The 17,288-nt window shown below is 41.6% G+C and overlaps 1 protein-coding gene across 6 annotated transcripts; it reads left to right on the plus strand.

Annotated features, from left to right (window-relative positions):
- Positions 1–357: 357 nt before the first annotated feature.
- LOC123998178 (tetratricopeptide repeat protein 39C-like) lies at positions 358–17,033 on the plus strand. Of its 6 annotated transcripts, none has more exons than XM_046303177.1 (15): positions 358–1,159; positions 2,387–2,435; positions 6,412–6,540; positions 6,969–7,083; positions 7,306–7,666; positions 10,189–10,357; positions 10,502–10,595; positions 10,732–10,839; positions 10,946–11,055; positions 11,172–11,295; positions 11,962–12,059; positions 13,660–13,764; positions 13,883–13,921; positions 14,057–14,204; positions 15,895–17,033. In XM_046303177.1, exons 1-14 carry the CDS (start codon positions 1,023–1,025, stop codon positions 14,159–14,161), a joined length of 1,743 nt encoding a protein of 580 aa, XP_046159133.1. In that variant the 5' UTR covers positions 358–1,022; the 3' UTR covers positions 14,162–14,204; positions 15,895–17,033. The 6 variants fall into 6 exon arrangements, with proteins under 6 accessions (XP_046159133.1, XP_046159136.1, XP_046159134.1 ...); XM_046303180.1 differs by having other exon boundaries at positions 14,057–14,162; XM_046303178.1 differs by lacking the exon at positions 15,895–17,033 and having other exon boundaries at positions 359–876; positions 1,007–1,159; positions 14,057–15,575.
- The last annotated feature ends 255 nt before the right edge of the window (positions 17,034–17,288 follow it).

The raw sequence follows: 17,288 nt of genomic DNA on the forward strand, positions 1-17,288 counted from the left end.
GCTACGTAGTTCCGCTTGTATTATCATTTCCCCCGCACAGCGGACACATAAACAATTCAAACAAAAGACAACGAGATATCCTGTAAGTCTAACTGTCAGTTACACAGAGAAATGAAATTTATATTAGTTAATTTGGGGGGGGGAAGCCTGGCTTCCCTTGGCATCCATGAATACACGCCACTGTCTCTCAAAGCTGAGAATTGTGAGGCGTGTGTAGCCTTTAATCTGATGTGACCACTGGTTGGGTTGGACCATTGGATGTGACAGTTCCCTGCTGTTGTTCTGATGCTCGCGCCTATTGGCTGGCTGTGAGGTGAAAGGTTGTTGCTGTCATCAAATTTGCTCTGAGAAGGGGGGGCACAGCAGGACATAGGAAATGGTACTGATGAGAGGAAATAGGCAGCAGGCAGGGTAAACTGAGCCAGCACACAGTGCGACGGCAGGTTGCTGATTTACCACAGCAGCCTTCATCTTTGAAACCTCCTACTTGAGATGTGCTATGCTATACGTTATGACGACAATCAGTTTTTCGACTGACGACAATCATTGCGTGGGGCAGACAAAAAAACTAAACAGCCCTTTCTTCTTGTTATGTAATAGCATAAAACACAGCAAGCAGAGGAGACTTTGACTTTGTGCATTGCAAATATCATGACGACCAGCTAGCACATTGTAAATTACGAGGAAGAACAGCTATGTCTAAATGAATGTATACCTATTTTAATCTGAGAAATAGCATGTAAAGGGTGCATTGTGTGCATTTGCACGAAGCTCGGATGCGCGCCGAGGATTAATTTACCAGTGACCAATTTGAGTCGCCTTCTGAAGAGGTTTATCGCTGCACTGGTGTGATTCCTTCAGAATTTTGGCCGAAAGGTGCGTCTCTCACCTCATTTGTAAGGATATGCCGGAACAGTGTCATCATCAATAACCAAGTTGGGATAGTCTACTGGGAAGATTCATTTTGGAATCACATTTTGTTGAATATATTAATTATATCAAGCAGACGATAGGCATAAACAATGGCGGGCCCGGAGCAGTCCCAGCAGGTAGAGCAGAAAGCTGAGCCCATAGACGACGCTGAGCTCGCTCTTCAAGGTATCAACATGCTTCTCAACAACGGATTCAAGGAGAGCAACGAGCTTTTCAGAAAATATAGGTGAGATATTCTTCCTGGCCTTCATAATTTCATAAAACGTAGCCTATTATATGATAATATGTAGGTAAAGCAATATGCTGCACCTATCTAATCATGACAGATAACCTTGAATCATTATTAAATATTCACATGGTAGTAGCGAATGTACCCAACAGCAAATTGAAGGTTGGACAGAAATATTGATAAAACATCAGAGCTCAGCATATTTCCTTTGAGATCGTACCCATCAGAGCCATACAGGCTATTTTATATTTTAGGCTAATACAAGGCATTGGTATCATTAAAGTATTATAATCTCAGTGGCCAATTGCATCAGTAATTCCCCAAACACACTGTCCAAATAAAGTCCAAAAAACAAAGACCGTTTGTTCTCTTTGGTAGAACACACTGGTGCCAAACAGTGCATGACCATGGTTAGGCATAGTTTTATTTGAAATGTTTAGCCTGTTTGCACTTGTGATTGTGATTATGATTATGTATGATTTGCTTTACCCTTTTTTTCCTCTTAAAGCTGCAGATGAATGTTATTGAGTTGGTGTAACATACTGTAATGAAACAGGCAGAGAGCGTACAATATAGGCTAATGAAAGTCTACATTTAAATCCAGTCTTGTCTCTTCAAACTATCCCCCTTCATAGCCCCCCTTCCCCCTAAACAAGAACTGAAATAGTAGGTTATGTACTACATGCTGGCCCTGACATTCCAAACAGTTGAAGGGGTAATAGTGACTGAGAAATGGAAGGATAGTGCACTGCACTCACAGCAATCCAGCTATGTTTGTGCCAACAGGAGAAACTTCCACTTACTGTGCTAATTTTAGCTCCCTGGATAATGAAGCCTTTCTCCCACCATGAGTCGCTGATGATGCTGAAACAAAGGACTGAATGTCCCTCTCTGTAAAGCACTATATGGGAAAACATATCTAGTGACTAAGAAGTTCATGGTTATTTTTATACCAATTTGATGAATGATTTTTGATAATCTATTATGATCTTTATCTTTAGTTTGTTTCCTTAGTAACATAACTTTTCCTCTTAGTCGATACTCAACATTCACTGGCTACTATTTCCCCTGCTTTCTTGAATTATGTTTGGTATTAGGCCGAAGTAACTGTCTCTATCGCTCACCCCCTTCGTAAGTATTATATTATTTTTGTCGTCTTCTCCATACTTTCCATCCTTAACGTGTCTATCTCTCCCTTCCATTAACTCTGTCCTCTCTCTTCAGGACTCACAGTCCACTGATGAGCTTTGGGGCCAGTTTTGTCAGCTTCCTGGTGAGTTTTCTCAGACTGCATCTTGGCTGCAGTACAGATGTGTTGCCGTGGCCCTTTGGTTGTTTTCCTGGAGATGGCTCACATCCTCTACTGACATTCTCTCTCATGACATCACCACAAGCATGCAAGCTAAGAGAGAGGCCAGGGCCAATTAAATGACTCATTCCTAACAATGTTAGTGTGTGACATTACACCATACAGTGCATTGAGTGAGTTAGATGTATCAAGACTTGACTCGACCCAATTTGTGAACGGATTACATCATCATGCCCACTATTGTCCATTTCCCCTCATTTTCAACTATTACCATAATGGATGCATCTTCAACTCATCAAAATAATTTAGCTGTGGAGACTATCACTCTCTTTGTAGTGATGTGTTTGACACTCTATTAGTCAGTCGGGGAAAAAAGAGAGAAGGCGACAGATTTTCCGTAAAATGGTCACAAAACAAAACCCCCCTGTCACTGCCCCTCATGTCAGAGTTGGAGCAACTATGAAGGCAGCGATGACTTCATTCTCCTCTGCCCTCCCCTGCAACAAAATGCCTGGAAGGATAATGCATCAGTTAAAGGACCACTGATGCATAGAGGGCCTCATAGTTGCACGAATGAAACATGATTTAAATAATCTGAAAAGCAAACCACATATTTACAAGGGTGGAGGATGCATTCTGTAGGTACAGTTGAAGTCGGAAGTTTACATACACTAAGATTGGAGTCATTAAAACTAGTTTTTCAACCACTCCACAAATTGCTTGTTAACAAACTATAGTTTTGGCACATCGTTTAGGACATCTACTTTGCATGACACAAGTAAGTTTTTCAACAATTGTTTACAAACAGATTATTTCACTTAACTCACTGTATCACAATTCCAATGGGTCAGAAGTTTACATACACTAAGTTGACTGTGCCTTTAAACAGCTTGGAAAATTCCAGAAAATGATGTCATGGCTTTAGAAGCTTCTGATAGGCTAATTGACACAATTTGAGTCAATTGTAGGTGTACCTGTGGATGTATTTCAAGGCCTACCTTCAAACTCAGTGCCTCTTTGCTTGACATCATGGGAAAATCAAGATAGGTCAGCCAAGACCTCAGAAAAAAAAGTCTGGTTCATTCTTAGGAGCAATTTCCAAACACCTGAAGGTACCACGTTCATCTGTACAGACAATGGTACGCAAGTATAAACACCATGGGACCACGCAGGCATCATACCGCTCAGAAAAGAGACGCGTTCTGTTTCCTAGAGATGAACGTACTTTGGTGCGAAAAGTGCAAATCAATCCCAGAACAACAGCAAAGGACCTTGTGAAGATGCTGGAGGAAACAGGTACAAAAGTATCTAAATCCAATCAATCAATCAAATGTATTTATAAAGCCCTTCTTACATCAGCTGATGTCACAAAGTGATGTACAGAAACCCAGCCTAAAACCCCAAACAGCAAGCAATGCAGGTGTAGATGCATGGTGGATAGGAAAAACTTCCTAGAAAAGCCGAACCTAGGAAGAAACCTAGAGAGGAACCAGGCTATGAGGGGTGGCCAGTCCTCTTCTGGCTGTGCCTGGTGGAGATTATAACAGAACATGGCTAAGATGTTCAATGTTCATAGATGACCAGCAGGGTCAAATAATAATAATCACAGTGGTTGTTGAGGGTGCAACAGGTCAGCACCTCAGGAGTAAATGTCAGTTGGCTTTTCATAGCCGATCATTCAGAGTATCTCTACCTCTCCTGCTGTCTCTAGAGAGTTGAAAACAGCAGGTTTGGGACAGGTAGCACATCCGGTGAACATTTCAGGGTTCCATAGCCGCAGGCAGAACAGTCGAAACTTTAGCAGCAGCACAGCCAGGTGGCCTGGGGACAGCAAGCCAGTAGTCCTGAGGCATGGTCCTAGGACTCAGGTCCTCCAAGAGAGAGAATTAGAGAGAGCATACTTAAATTTACACCGGATAAGACAGGAGAAATACTCCAGATATAACAGACTGACCCTAGCCCCCCGACACATGAAGTACTGCAGCATAAATACTTGAGGCTGAGACAGGAGGGGTCGGGAGACACTGTGGCCCCATCTAACAATACCCCCGGACAGGGCTAAACAGGCAGGATATAACCCCACCCACTTTGCCAAAGCACAGCCCCCACACCACTAGAGGGATATCTTCAACCACCAACTTACCATCCTGAGACAAGGCCGAGTATAGCCCACGAAGATCTCCGTCACGGCACAACCCAAGGAGGGGTGCCAACCCGGACAGGAAGATCACGTCAGCGACTCAACCCACTCAAGTGATGCACCCCTCCTAGGGACGGCATGGAAGAGCACCAGTAAGCAAGTGACTCAGCCCCTGTAATAGGGTTAGAGGCAGAGAATCCCAGTGGAGAGAGGGGAGTAAAACAAGTCCTATATCGACATAACCTGAAAGGCTGCTATGCAAAGAAGAAGCTTCTGCTCCAAAACCACCATAAAAAAGCCAGACTACAGTTTGCAACTTCACTTGGGGACAAGATCGTACTTTTTGGAGAAATGTCCTCTGGTCTGATGAAACAAAAATAGAACTGTTTGGCCATAATGACCATCGTTAAGTTTGGAGGAAAAAGGTGGACGCTTGCAAGCCGAAGTACATCATCCCAACCGTGAAGAACCTGGTGGCAGCATCCTGTTGTGGGGGTGCTTTGCTGCAGGAGGGACTGGTGCACTTCACAAAATAGATGGCATCATGAAGAGGGACAATTATGTTGATATATTGAAGCAACATCTCAAGATATCATTCAGGAAGTTAAAGATTGGTCGCAAAAGGGTCTTCCAAATGGATAATGACTCCAAGCATACTTCCAAAGTTGTGGCAAAATGGCTTCAGGACAACAAAGTCAAGGTATTGGAGTGGGCAGAACTGAAAAAGTGTGTGCAAGCAAGGAGGCCTACAAAGCTGACTCGGTTACACCAGCTCTGTCAGGAGGAACTTATTGTGGGAAGCTTTGTGGAAGGCTACCCAGAACATTTAACCCAATGCTACCAAATACTAATTGAGTGTATGCAAACTTCTGACCCACTGGGAATGTGATGAAAGAAAAAAAAGCTGAAATGAAACATTCTCGACTATTATTCTGACATGTCACATTCTTAAAATAAAGTGGTGATCCTAACTGACCTAAAACAGGGAATGTCTACTAGGATTAAATGTCAGGAATTTGTGAAACTGAGTTTAAATATATTTGGCTGAGGTGTATGTAAACTTCTGACTTCAACTGTATCTACGAATCAGTAGATTTATTTCATGACTTCCTCTCTGGGATTCTGGAATTGATCCAGTTACTTATTCAAGTAAATGTTCTCTGACTGACAGTGTGATAAAAGACCACTGAATAAGAGATTGTTGACCAAACAGTGTGGCTCTCACACGTAACACACAGATACAATCCTGATGTCACCGTGTAACACACAGATACAATCCTGATGTCACCGTGTAACACACAGATACACACAATAGGGTCCCGATGTTTCAAGTTCAATTTCTAGTTTTATTGTCAGGTGCCCAAGTACAGTGAAATGCCTTTCTTGCAAGCTCTTTCCCAACAATGCAGTAATCAAATTAATCAATATCAGTCATACTATAGAATAAACTAGAACAAAAACACACAAGAAATTGAAATAAGTAAAACACGAGAAAGTAAGTAAGCTATATACATGGTCAGTTCCAGGGTCTGTGCCAATGTCACTGTGTTCCATGTGCTGTGGCCTAGAAAGGGCTCTTTGTACTGAGCCTGCATTGTGAAAGCATTGTTTAACCCCTGTGTTTATAACCCTCCTTCAGTCCGATTACAACACACTTGTGGCCAATACACCCCCAATGAAAACTCAATCTGGTCTTATTATTCATTAAATCTGGTCCTTATTGTTTTCATTCATTCCATGAGTGTTTTCAATGTGCCAGCATTAGCTGAAAAGCTCCAATGTGTTTGGGTGATGTTGCAGAATGCCATGATGACCTTTGAGGAGGAGAAGATGCAGACGGCGTGTGACGACCTGAGGACCACGGAGAAGCTGTGTGAGAGTGACAACGCTGGCGTCATAGAGACAATCAGGAACAAGATCAAGAAGAGCGTGAGTGAACGACTGATTACAGGCAGAGAAGCAGGAAGGCAGGCAGACAGATGTTTCATTTACATGGAGCATTTATGTTTAGGATATCCCAACATTGGTAATGTAGCATGCAAAGTTCTGTCTTGATTTCGGCTGATAAATAACATAATTGTTGCCAGCTGTTTCAGTATCAATAATCAAAGCCAAAATGGAAACAATATCTTTGTTAACAATCTTCTATATTGAGCGTGATATTGGCAACTATGAGATCATCTCAAACCCACACTAAATGTAATTGGTGTAACTCTCTGAAATAGAATGAAAGGAATAGAATGGAGACCTGTTTATGATCAACACGGGGCTTCTTCATTGCATAGCTGGACTGACTGATGGTTTCGTTGAGAGTTGACCAGATAATGACCAGACTGCTGTGTGTTTCTGTCTGTCAGTTGGAGTCCCAGAGGTCAGCGGTCGTGGTTGTGGACCGCCTGCAACGACAGATCATTGTGGCCGACTGCCAGGTCTACCTCGCTGTGCTTTCCTTCGTCAAGCAGGAGCTCTCATGTAATGTATCATGTGTTGAATCCATAATCATTCAATAACAACTGTAATGCAAAATGGATCTTAACTAAATTATTTCGGATACATTTTCTATTCTATAATATGATATGATTAATACCAGTCTACTGATTTTGGAAAACAAGTAAAATAGGAATCATGAGAGTTAACTGGATTTAACTTTCCATCTCCACTGGACTGCCTCTTACAGTATCTTCTCCACAACAGCGTACATCAAAGGAGGCTGGATCCTCCGTAAGGCCTGGAAGATGTACAATAAGTGCCACAGTGACATCAGTCAGCTGCAGGAGACCTGTGTGAGGCGCTGTTCCTCCCATGAGGAGGATCTGTCCTCAGACCAGGCCAATCACAACTCCCCAGTGGAGGGCACTGTGACGGAAGAGGCCCTGGACCGGCTCAAGGGCTCCGTCAGCTTTGGCTACGGCCTCTTTCACCTCTGCATCTCTATGGTACCACCACACCTACTCAAGATCATCAACCTGCTGGGTTTCCCTGGTGACCGTCTCCAGGGTTTGTCCTCCCTCATGTATGCCAGTGAGAGTAAGGACATGAAGGCCCCACTAGCTACGTGAGTATGAGTATTACATCACTTCTGAGAGGGAGAGAGCGACTTACTACACTAACTAAAAGCCCAACAACAATTTCAATTTTTTTACTGAGTTACACTTTAAATAAGGGAATCAGTCGATTAAAATAAATTCATTCGGCCCTAATCTATAGATTTCACATCACTGGGAATACAGATAATCATCTGTTGGTCACAGATACCTTAAAAAAAGGTAGGGGGGTGGATCAGAAAACCAGTCAGTATCTGGTGTGAGTGCCATTTGCTTCATCCTGCGTGACACCTCCTTTGCATAGAGCTGGCGTGGTTACACGGGGTCTGCGGTTGTGAGGCCGGTTGGACATACTGCCAAAATCTAAAATTATATTGGAGGCGGCTTATGGTAGAGAAATTAACATTCAATTCTCTGGCAACACCTCTGGTGGACATTACTGCAGTCAGCATGCCAACTGCATGCTCCCTAAAAACTTGAGACATCTGTGGCATTGTGTTGTGTAACAAAACTGCACATTTAAGAGTGGCCTTTTATTGTCCCCAACACAAAGTTCACCTGTGAGTGATCATGCTGTTTAATCAGCTTCTTGATATGCAACACCTGTCAGGTGGATGGATTATCTTGGCAAAGGGGAAATGCTCACAAACAGGGATGTAAACAAATTTGCGCCCAAAATTTGAGAGAAATAAGCTTTTTGTGTGTGTGTATGGAACATTTTTGGGATCTTTTATATCAGCTCTTGAAACATGGGACCAACACTTTTACATGTTGCATTTATATTTTTGTTCAGTGTAGTAGTTGAAGGGAATGACATTCAAGCAAAGGGAGAAGGAAAGGGATAATGTTATTTTTGTCAGTTCTTTTTACTGCGTGAATGAGCTGATATATGTATGGTGCCTTCAGAAAGTATTCATACCCCTTGACTTATTCTACATTTTGTTGTGTTACAGCCTGAATTCAAACATTTATAAAATATGTTTTTTTCTCTCACCCATCTACACCATAACCCCATAATGACAAAGTGAACACGTGTTTTTTTTTACAAATTGATTGAAAATAAATACAGAAATATCTCATTTACATAAGTGTTCGTACCCCTGGGACAATACTTTGTAGAAGCACCTTTCTCTAAGAGTCTCTAAGCCCTTTTTTGCGATCCATTGGAAAAACCTCCCTGGTCTTTGTGGTTGAATCTGGGTTTGCAATTCACTACTCGATTGAGGGACCTTGTGTGGGGTACAGAGATACGCTATTCATAAAAAATGATTGAACAACCTATTATGTCATTTGTTGAGCACATTATTTTTACTCCTGAACTTATTTAGGCTTGCCATAACAAATGTTTTGAATACTTATTGGCTCAAAACAGTTTCTTTGAATTCATTAATTTCTAACATTTTCTACAAACAAAATTCCATGTAGACATTGTGGGGTATTGTGTGTAGATCAGTGACACAATCCCAATGTAATCAATTGAAAAATCAGGCTGTAACACAACATAATGTGGAGGGGGTGAATACTTTCTGAAGGCACTGTAGATATGATGTCATCATTTGAAAGAAAAGCAGAGCACAGGTCTTGATTTAGATTTAGGATGATGCGTTGTTACTCTGCACGATGTGTTTCAGCTCATCTCTTTCCCAGCTCTTGGCAAAGTTCTTGTTCCTGCTGTTTCATACACGGCCATCTGTTTTGTCATAACTCATATAGAGTATCACAGTGGCATATTATAATCATAGCGTATTTATTCTGTGTGTAATACAGGGAACCAGGGACAGGTTGTCACGATCGTTGTAATGATGAGACCAAGGCGCAGCGTGAATAGAGTTCCACATATTTTTAATGAACTGAAATTCACCAAAACAAAACAACAACCGAACGAACCGCTATTAGTGTGCACACAGGCGCCTAACTGTCAACAAGATCCCACACCAGAAAGTGGGAAAAAGGGCTGCCTAAATATGATCCTCAATCAGAGACAACGATAAACAGCTGTCTATGATTGGGAACCATATCAGGCCAACATAGACATACAAAAAAAAACTAGACATACAAAAACCTAGATTACCCACCCTAGTCACACCCTGACCTAACCAAAATATATAGAAAACAGAGATATCTAAGGTCAGGGCGTGACACAGGTGTTTGTTGTAAAATGTAACATTTGAAGTCATAGAGAATTGGGGAACATATTGAGTACAATTGCATGCTGTCAGTGGCAGTTGAGTGGTGACTTATGATGACAAGTAGATCTAAGAATAGCAATAATCATTCCCATGCTTATTGGAATGTCTAGTGGTGAAAAATTTCCCTGAAACAAACTACCATTTGCTATATATGAAATTTGGTGTTTTACCAAATTACTGCAGTGAGATTTTGTTTGATACGGCATCTTTACAAAGCTCTAATTTGACAAGAAAGGAAACCTTGTCAACTATCTAAGAACTTGAATGTACTGTAATCGATATTTATTAAAAACATCTTAAATTGTCATTCAAACAAACCGTGTGCATCTCTCTTCCCTGCCCAGGTTGGCCCTCCTGTGGTACCACACAGTAGTGCTGCCCTTTTTTGCACTGGATGGTTCTGACACTCAGGCAGGCCTGGAGGAAGCCAAGGCCATTCTGCAGAGGAAGGCTGTGGTCTACCCCAATTCCTCCCTCTTCATGTTCTTTAAAGGACGTGTTCAGAGGTTAGAGGTGAGCATGGGGTCATCTGAAGGTTAAATAACAGTATGTTGCCGCTTAGTGTTGTACAGAACCGTAAGTGGTTGTAGCTCGTAATTGTGTCAAGTGATGAGTTCTGTGCTCTCTCCATCTCATCTATATCTCATCTATCTCCAGTGCCAAATTAACAGTGCGCTGGTGTCCTTCCATGATGCACTAGAGCTGGCATCAGACCAAAGAGAGATCCAGCACGTGTGTCTCTATGAAATCGGTACTTGTTAACCTCACATACATGCATGCCAACTTTCAAATGAGCACCCAGACATGCAAACACTCATCATGTACTGTTTACAGTCACTGAGAGACAAATCCATCTGTTGTACCTATTTGTCTTGTCTTGATTTCAGGCTGGTGCAGTATGATAGAGATGAACTTTGAGGGTGCATTCAGGTCATTTGAGAGGCTGAAGAATGAGTCCCGGTGGTCACAGTGTTACTATGCCTACCTGACTGGAGGTGAGAGAGCCACTGCCCAGGAACATGTGGAGCATTGATCGATCATCATCATTTCATCTTTATCTTCTCAAAGTTATCTCACACTCTAACCCCCCCCTTTGTACAGTATGTCAGGGAGCTGCAGGGGACTTGGATGGTGCCAAGTGTGTCTTCAAAGATGTCCAGAAACTGTTCAAGAGGAAGAACAACCAGATTGAGCAGTTTGCCCTCAAGCGGGTGGGTCATTTTCATCTAAGTGTATTTACCATGTCTTTATCCATTCTTTGTGAAACTAATAACCATGAATCCTCTCCTTTTCTCTGCCTTGGCCTCTCTGCCTCACCCTACTGCAGGCGGAGAGACTGAGGAAGATGTCTCCCACCAGAGAGCTGTGCATTCTGGGAGTCATAGAGGTGCTGTACCTGTGGAAGGCTCTGCCCAACTGCTCCTCCTCCAAACTGCAGCTCATGAATCAGGGTAAGGGCTGGAGCCCAACCTTTATCATCCTTCACATGTCATCATATCTAAACAGTAATACAACAGGCATAAGCTTTCTATTACATTGTCAAAAAATATGAAATTCTTAAATGCGTCCTAGAGAGAAGACTGAATTTCTTTACCCTGTTTTCTCCCCAATTTCGTGGTGTCCAATTGGTAGTTAGTCTTGTCTCATCTCTGCAACTTCCGTACTGACTCGGGAGAGGTGAAGGTCGAGAGCCGTGCGTCCTCCGCAACACAACCCAACCAACGAAGCCGCACCGCACTGCTTCTTGACACAATGCCCACTTAACCCAGAGGCCAGCCGCACCAATGTGTCGGAGGAAACATTGTACACCTGGCGACCGTGTCAGCGTGCAGTGCGCCAGGCCCACCATTATGCGATGGGACATGGACATCCCTGCCTGCCAAACCCTCCCCTAACCCAGATGACACTGGACCAATTGTGTGCCGCCCCATAGGTCTCCCGGTCGCGACAGAGCCTGGACTCAATCCCAGAAACTCTAGTGGCACACACTTAGACCACAGGCCTGAATCTCTTAGTTAAGGAGTTTCCTATGACAGAGTGGGGTGCTAACCACTGTACTAACAGATTGTAAAGTATTGTACAATTTCTGTTTAAGACATCGTTCCCTCTCGTTTTAGTGTTACAGAGTGTGGATGACGCATCGTGCAGGGGTCTGAAAAACCTCCTTCTTGGTTCCATTCACAAATGCCATGGAAATAATAAAGATGCTATCCAGGTAATTAGATCATTTGTACCTAAGCACATTATTGTACTATCATTATATTATCATATGCCAGTACCAACAATTGAGCACTTATTAATTATTCATTATCTAGGTATTTGTGCTGAATTACAGTGAATCATAAAGTATTCAGACCCCTTGACTTTTTCCACATTTTGTTACGTTACAGCCTTATTCTAAAATGGATTACATTTTAAAATCTTCATCAATCTACATACAATGACAAAGCGAAAAACAGGTGTTTATAAATTGTTGAAAATATATAAAAAATAAAACACAGTAATGCCTTATTTACATAAGTATTCAGACCCTTTGCTATGAGACTCGAAATTGAGCTCGGGTGCATCCTGTTTCCATTGATCATCCTTGAGATGTTTCTACAACTTGATTGGAGTCCACTTGTGGTAAATTCAATTGATTAGATATATTTGGAAAGGCACACCTGTCTATATAAGGTCCCACAGTTAACAGTTCATGTCAGAGCAAAAACCAAGCCATAAGGTTGAAGAAATTGTCCGTAGAGCTCCGAGACAGGATTGTGTTGAGGCACAACATTGAAGATCCCCAAGAACACAGTGCCTCCATCATTTTTAAATATAAGATGTTTAGAACCACCAATACTCTTGGTTGCCGCCCGGCCAAACTGAGCAATCTGGTACGAAGGGCTTTGATCAGGGCCTGATCGTCACTCTGACAGAACTCCAGAGTTCCTCTGTGGAGATGGGAGAACCTTCCAGAATGACAACCATCTCTGCAGCACTCCACTAATCAGGCCTTTATGGTAGAGTGGCCAGACGGAAGCCACTCCTCAGTAAAAGGCACATGACAGCCCGCTTGGAGTTTGCCAAAATGGCACCTAAAGACTCTCAGACCATGAGAAACAATATTCTCTGGTCTGATGCAACCAAGATTGAACACTTTGGCGTCAATGCTAAGTGTCACTTCTGGAGGAAACCTGGCACCATCCCTATGGTGAAGAATGGTGGTGGCAGCATCATGCTGTGGGGATGTTTTCCAGTGGCAGGGACTGGGAGACTAGTCAGGATCAAGGGAAAGATGAACGGAGAAAAGTACAGAGAGATCATTGATGAAAACCTGCTCCAGGCGTGGCTTCGGTAGAAGTCTCTAAATGTCCTTGAGTGGCCCAGCCAGAGTCTGGACTTGAACCCAATCAAACATCTCTGGAGAGACCTGAAAATGACTGTGCAGCGACGGTCCCCATCCAACCTGACAGAGCTTGAGAAGATCTGCAGAGAAGAATGGGATAAATTCCCCAAATACAGGTGTGCCAAGCTTGTAGTGTCATACCCAAGAAGACTCAAGGCTGTAATTGCTGCCAAAGGTGCTTCAACAAAGTACTGAGTAAAGGGTCTGAATAGTAAATGTGACATTTCTGGTTTTCATTTTTAATACATTTGCAAAAACTTGTTTTTTCTTTGTCATTATGTTGTATTGTGTATAGATTGATGAGGGAGAAAAAACGATTTAATACATTTAATAATAAGGCTGTAATGTAACAATTTGGAAAAAGCCAAGGGGTCTAAATACTTTCTATCTCATTAGATTTTCCTTTGGTCTTTCTCCTCACATCTAGTCGTTCCAGCTGGCAGCCAGAGATGAGTTTGGTCGACAGACCAACTCTTATGTGCAGCCATACTCCTGCTATGAGCTTGGATGTGTCCTGCTTGCCAAGCCAGAGGTGAGGATATCTCAACTCAGACAATATGTGCATGTGGGTGTTTGTGTTCAACATTTAATTAAGGAATTTATCTCAATAAACAAATGAGATTTTTTTGTTGCATTGTGTTTCTGTCCAGACGGTGGGAAAAGGGAGAGCTTTTCTGCTTCAGTCAAAGGTACAGTTATCAGATTATATACAAATATGAAAAGTTAGCGATTTCCTGTTTGAAATTACTGGTACAAACAGCCTTTGTCTTAACACAGTCCATTCTAATTGTGAGCTCGTCATTGTATTCTTTGCTCTGCCACAGGAGGATTATGCAGGCTATGACTTTGAGAACAGACTTCACGTGCGCATCCACTCAGCCATGGCCTCGCTGAAGGAAGTGGTACCTCAAAGACCCGCCGACCACTGATGTAATGATCACTCAGCCTCCAGCTGTGCATTTGATGATACGGGTAGCATGGCTTTTACTATACATTGAAAGCCATTCAAAACCACAGTATGTCAGTCTCATCAGACACATTTTTATTTTCTTATACACACATCCAAGTACAATAAACCAACAATTTCATAGTCAATACCAACAATTTCATAGTCAATACCAACAATTTCATAGTCAATACCAATCTAGTGTATTTTTTTAGCCTTGCAACCCCTCCTTCCATTCTGTGGACCATAGGATACAAGTAACTTCTTGAAGAGGCACACCTTATTCCCATTTCAGGTTTTCTTGACCATAGGTAGTAATAGTACAGTTAACAGTAGGAAACATTGTCAACAAACATTTTCATCAATAGATAATTTTTCTGCAATGAGAAAGTGTTATAGTGAAGTCAAAGTGACAACAACCCTAAGAATGATTGAACAAGAACTTAGCGGCCTGCTACCTTGTGGTATTGTATCACGCAGCGTGCCATGGAACGCATACCATTAAGCAGTAAAAACGTTTCATTTTGGAGTTTTTCTGACATTCACATTATAGCTTACAAGTAATATGCACAGCCAAATGTATTGTGACATTTTAGCACAATTTTAGTCCAAACAATGTTATAGATTAACATGATTTATTTTAGTTTCTAAGCAGTGCGCATTGATCTGCACACTATGCATACAATTGCAGGGGTATTAGTAACCCAGGGACCTGAAAGCTTCTTTTCTACAGCTGTGTACTATAAATTATGTTTTTTTTCTGAGATACTTTGGATGACAACACCATTATCAGGACACAGAACACATGTATATTCATATTTACTCTGGTTTTTAACAAAATGCAACAAGGTCCTATTAACTACAGGCATTGTAATAACCACGATAAGATTTAAGTTATTCAAACTGGACATTCAAGTTTGATATTCTGTCATTTTAGTGTGATCAGGCTTTTCTATCATCAGGCCACACTGATGACGAGTGAACCATTCAAGACAGTCTAAAACTAAATTGAAAGTGCAGGTTATTGTATCACTCTTTTTATAATCACTCCGAGGTGCAATAAAAGGCAAAGCAATAAAAAGCTAAAAGTCTGGTCATTTTACACTGGAAGTTTCATTAGCTATTTCAAGTCCCACTTTACAAATAAACAAATTATAAAGGCTTAGCACAAGCACTACACAGCACAAATAATTTATTAGCAAATTCATACTATATGAGAGGTGATATAAACTGTCTTTACTTCATACTACATGAAGGGTGATATCAACTCTTTAATTCATACTATACTGAACAAAAATATAAACGCAATATGTAAAGTGTTGGTCCCATTTTTCATGAGCTGAAATAAAAGATCCCAGAAATGTTCCATACGCACAAAAAGCGTATTTCTCTCAAATGTTGTGAACAAATTTGTTTACATCCCTGTTAGTGAGCATTTCCCCTTTGCCAAGATAAACCATCCATCCACCAGACAGGTGTTGCATATCAAGAAGCTGATTAAACAGCATGCTCATTACACAGGTGAACCTTGTGCTGGGTACAATAAAAGGCCACTCTAAAATGTGCAGCTTTGTCACACAACACAATGCCACAGATGTCTCAAGTATTGAAAGAGTGTGCAATTGGCATGCTGACAGCAGGAATGTCCACCAAAGCTGTTGCCAGATAATTGTATGTTCATTTCTCTACCATAAGCCGCCTCCAATGTCATTTTAGAGAATTTGGCAGTACATGCAACCGGCCTCACAACCGCAGACCCTGTGTAACCACGCCAGCCCAGGACCACCACATCCGGCTTCTTCACGTGCGGGATCGTCTGGGGGATGGGGGGTGCTGAGGAGTATTTGTCTCTGTAATAAAGCCTTAATGTGTGGGGAAAAAACTCATTCTGAATGGCTGGGCCTGGCTTCCCAGTGGGTGGGCCTATGCCCTCCCAGGCCCACCCATGGCTGTGCCCCTGCCCAATCGTGAAATCCATAGATTAGGGCCTATTGAATTTATTTCAATTGAGTGATTTCCTTCTACTCAGTAAAATCTTTGAAATTGTTAAATGTTAAATTCAATTGTTAAATGAACATGCCATACTAATAAAGGCATTTTAATTAATTATATGAAGAGTGCCTTGGTCCTCCTTTCTTTTTGATGACCAATTTACCCCTTTTGCCAAAGAGCACCTCCTGTCTACCAAAATGTACTATTGTGTATCTTAGTAGCGCTTCCCTTCCTCCTTTCTACTTGTTATTTGTTGCGTTTCTGTTTCTGTTCAGTATACATGAAGGGGGATATAAACGGTCTTTGCATCTGGTGCTTGTCAAATGTGGAATAACTCTTTGCCACCCTTCATATAGCATGGTATATTATTATGAATGATTTCTAAATCATCTATATAGGCCTTGTGGTAAAGGGCTTGTGAAGGCTTCAACATGCTATGTTTCCTTTAAATGGGACTTATTTTTTCATGTTCAAGGTTGTTTTTGAACATTGTTTTATCTACACTAAAGTCAGTCACTGACCTCCCATCTTTTCCTGTGATTGTGTAAAGGGATGAAGATGTGGTGTGATGTATACCTTTTGACTACTGAGTGTGTGACCAGTAAGTGCTGGTATAAAGTTAGTTCACAGCTGTAAGAGAAAAGTGTATTAGAATGACATGTAATAAATAATGAGTTAAATGTCATTATATGTATACCAAAAAACGGGGACATTCCTTTCTTAGAAATGTGTTCTATCCTCTTTGTTGTGGGGTTGTGGAGGATTATGTGGATAGAGATGGTGACATTGTAACAGGACGTTGTTCCTATGTGGTGTCAGAGCCCTACATACTGTTCAATAAAGTGTTGTCAATTAATTCTGCATTTCGAATGAGCTGTTTCACTTTTATGCTGACAACATCCGTCTTGTGGCTTAATTTATGTCCATATGAAAAACTGAACCTTTTCTATAATTAGTTGGCACCATTTGGAGGTGGTGGCGGCAACTTCAGATGACATGTATTGTGATCTAAAGCTCTGACGACATTCCCACGTGTGGGCGGGCCATGCCCGTTATTATGACGAACTGCATAATTTTATATTTCTATGTTTTTTACTGACGTATTACATTGTTACCTC

This window comes from Oncorhynchus gorbuscha, linkage group LG15 (genome assembly GCF_021184085.1).
Source record: "Oncorhynchus gorbuscha isolate QuinsamMale2020 ecotype Even-year linkage group LG15, OgorEven_v1.0, whole genome shotgun sequence".
Lineage (NCBI taxonomy): Eukaryota > Metazoa > Chordata > Actinopteri > Salmoniformes > Salmonidae > Oncorhynchus > Oncorhynchus gorbuscha.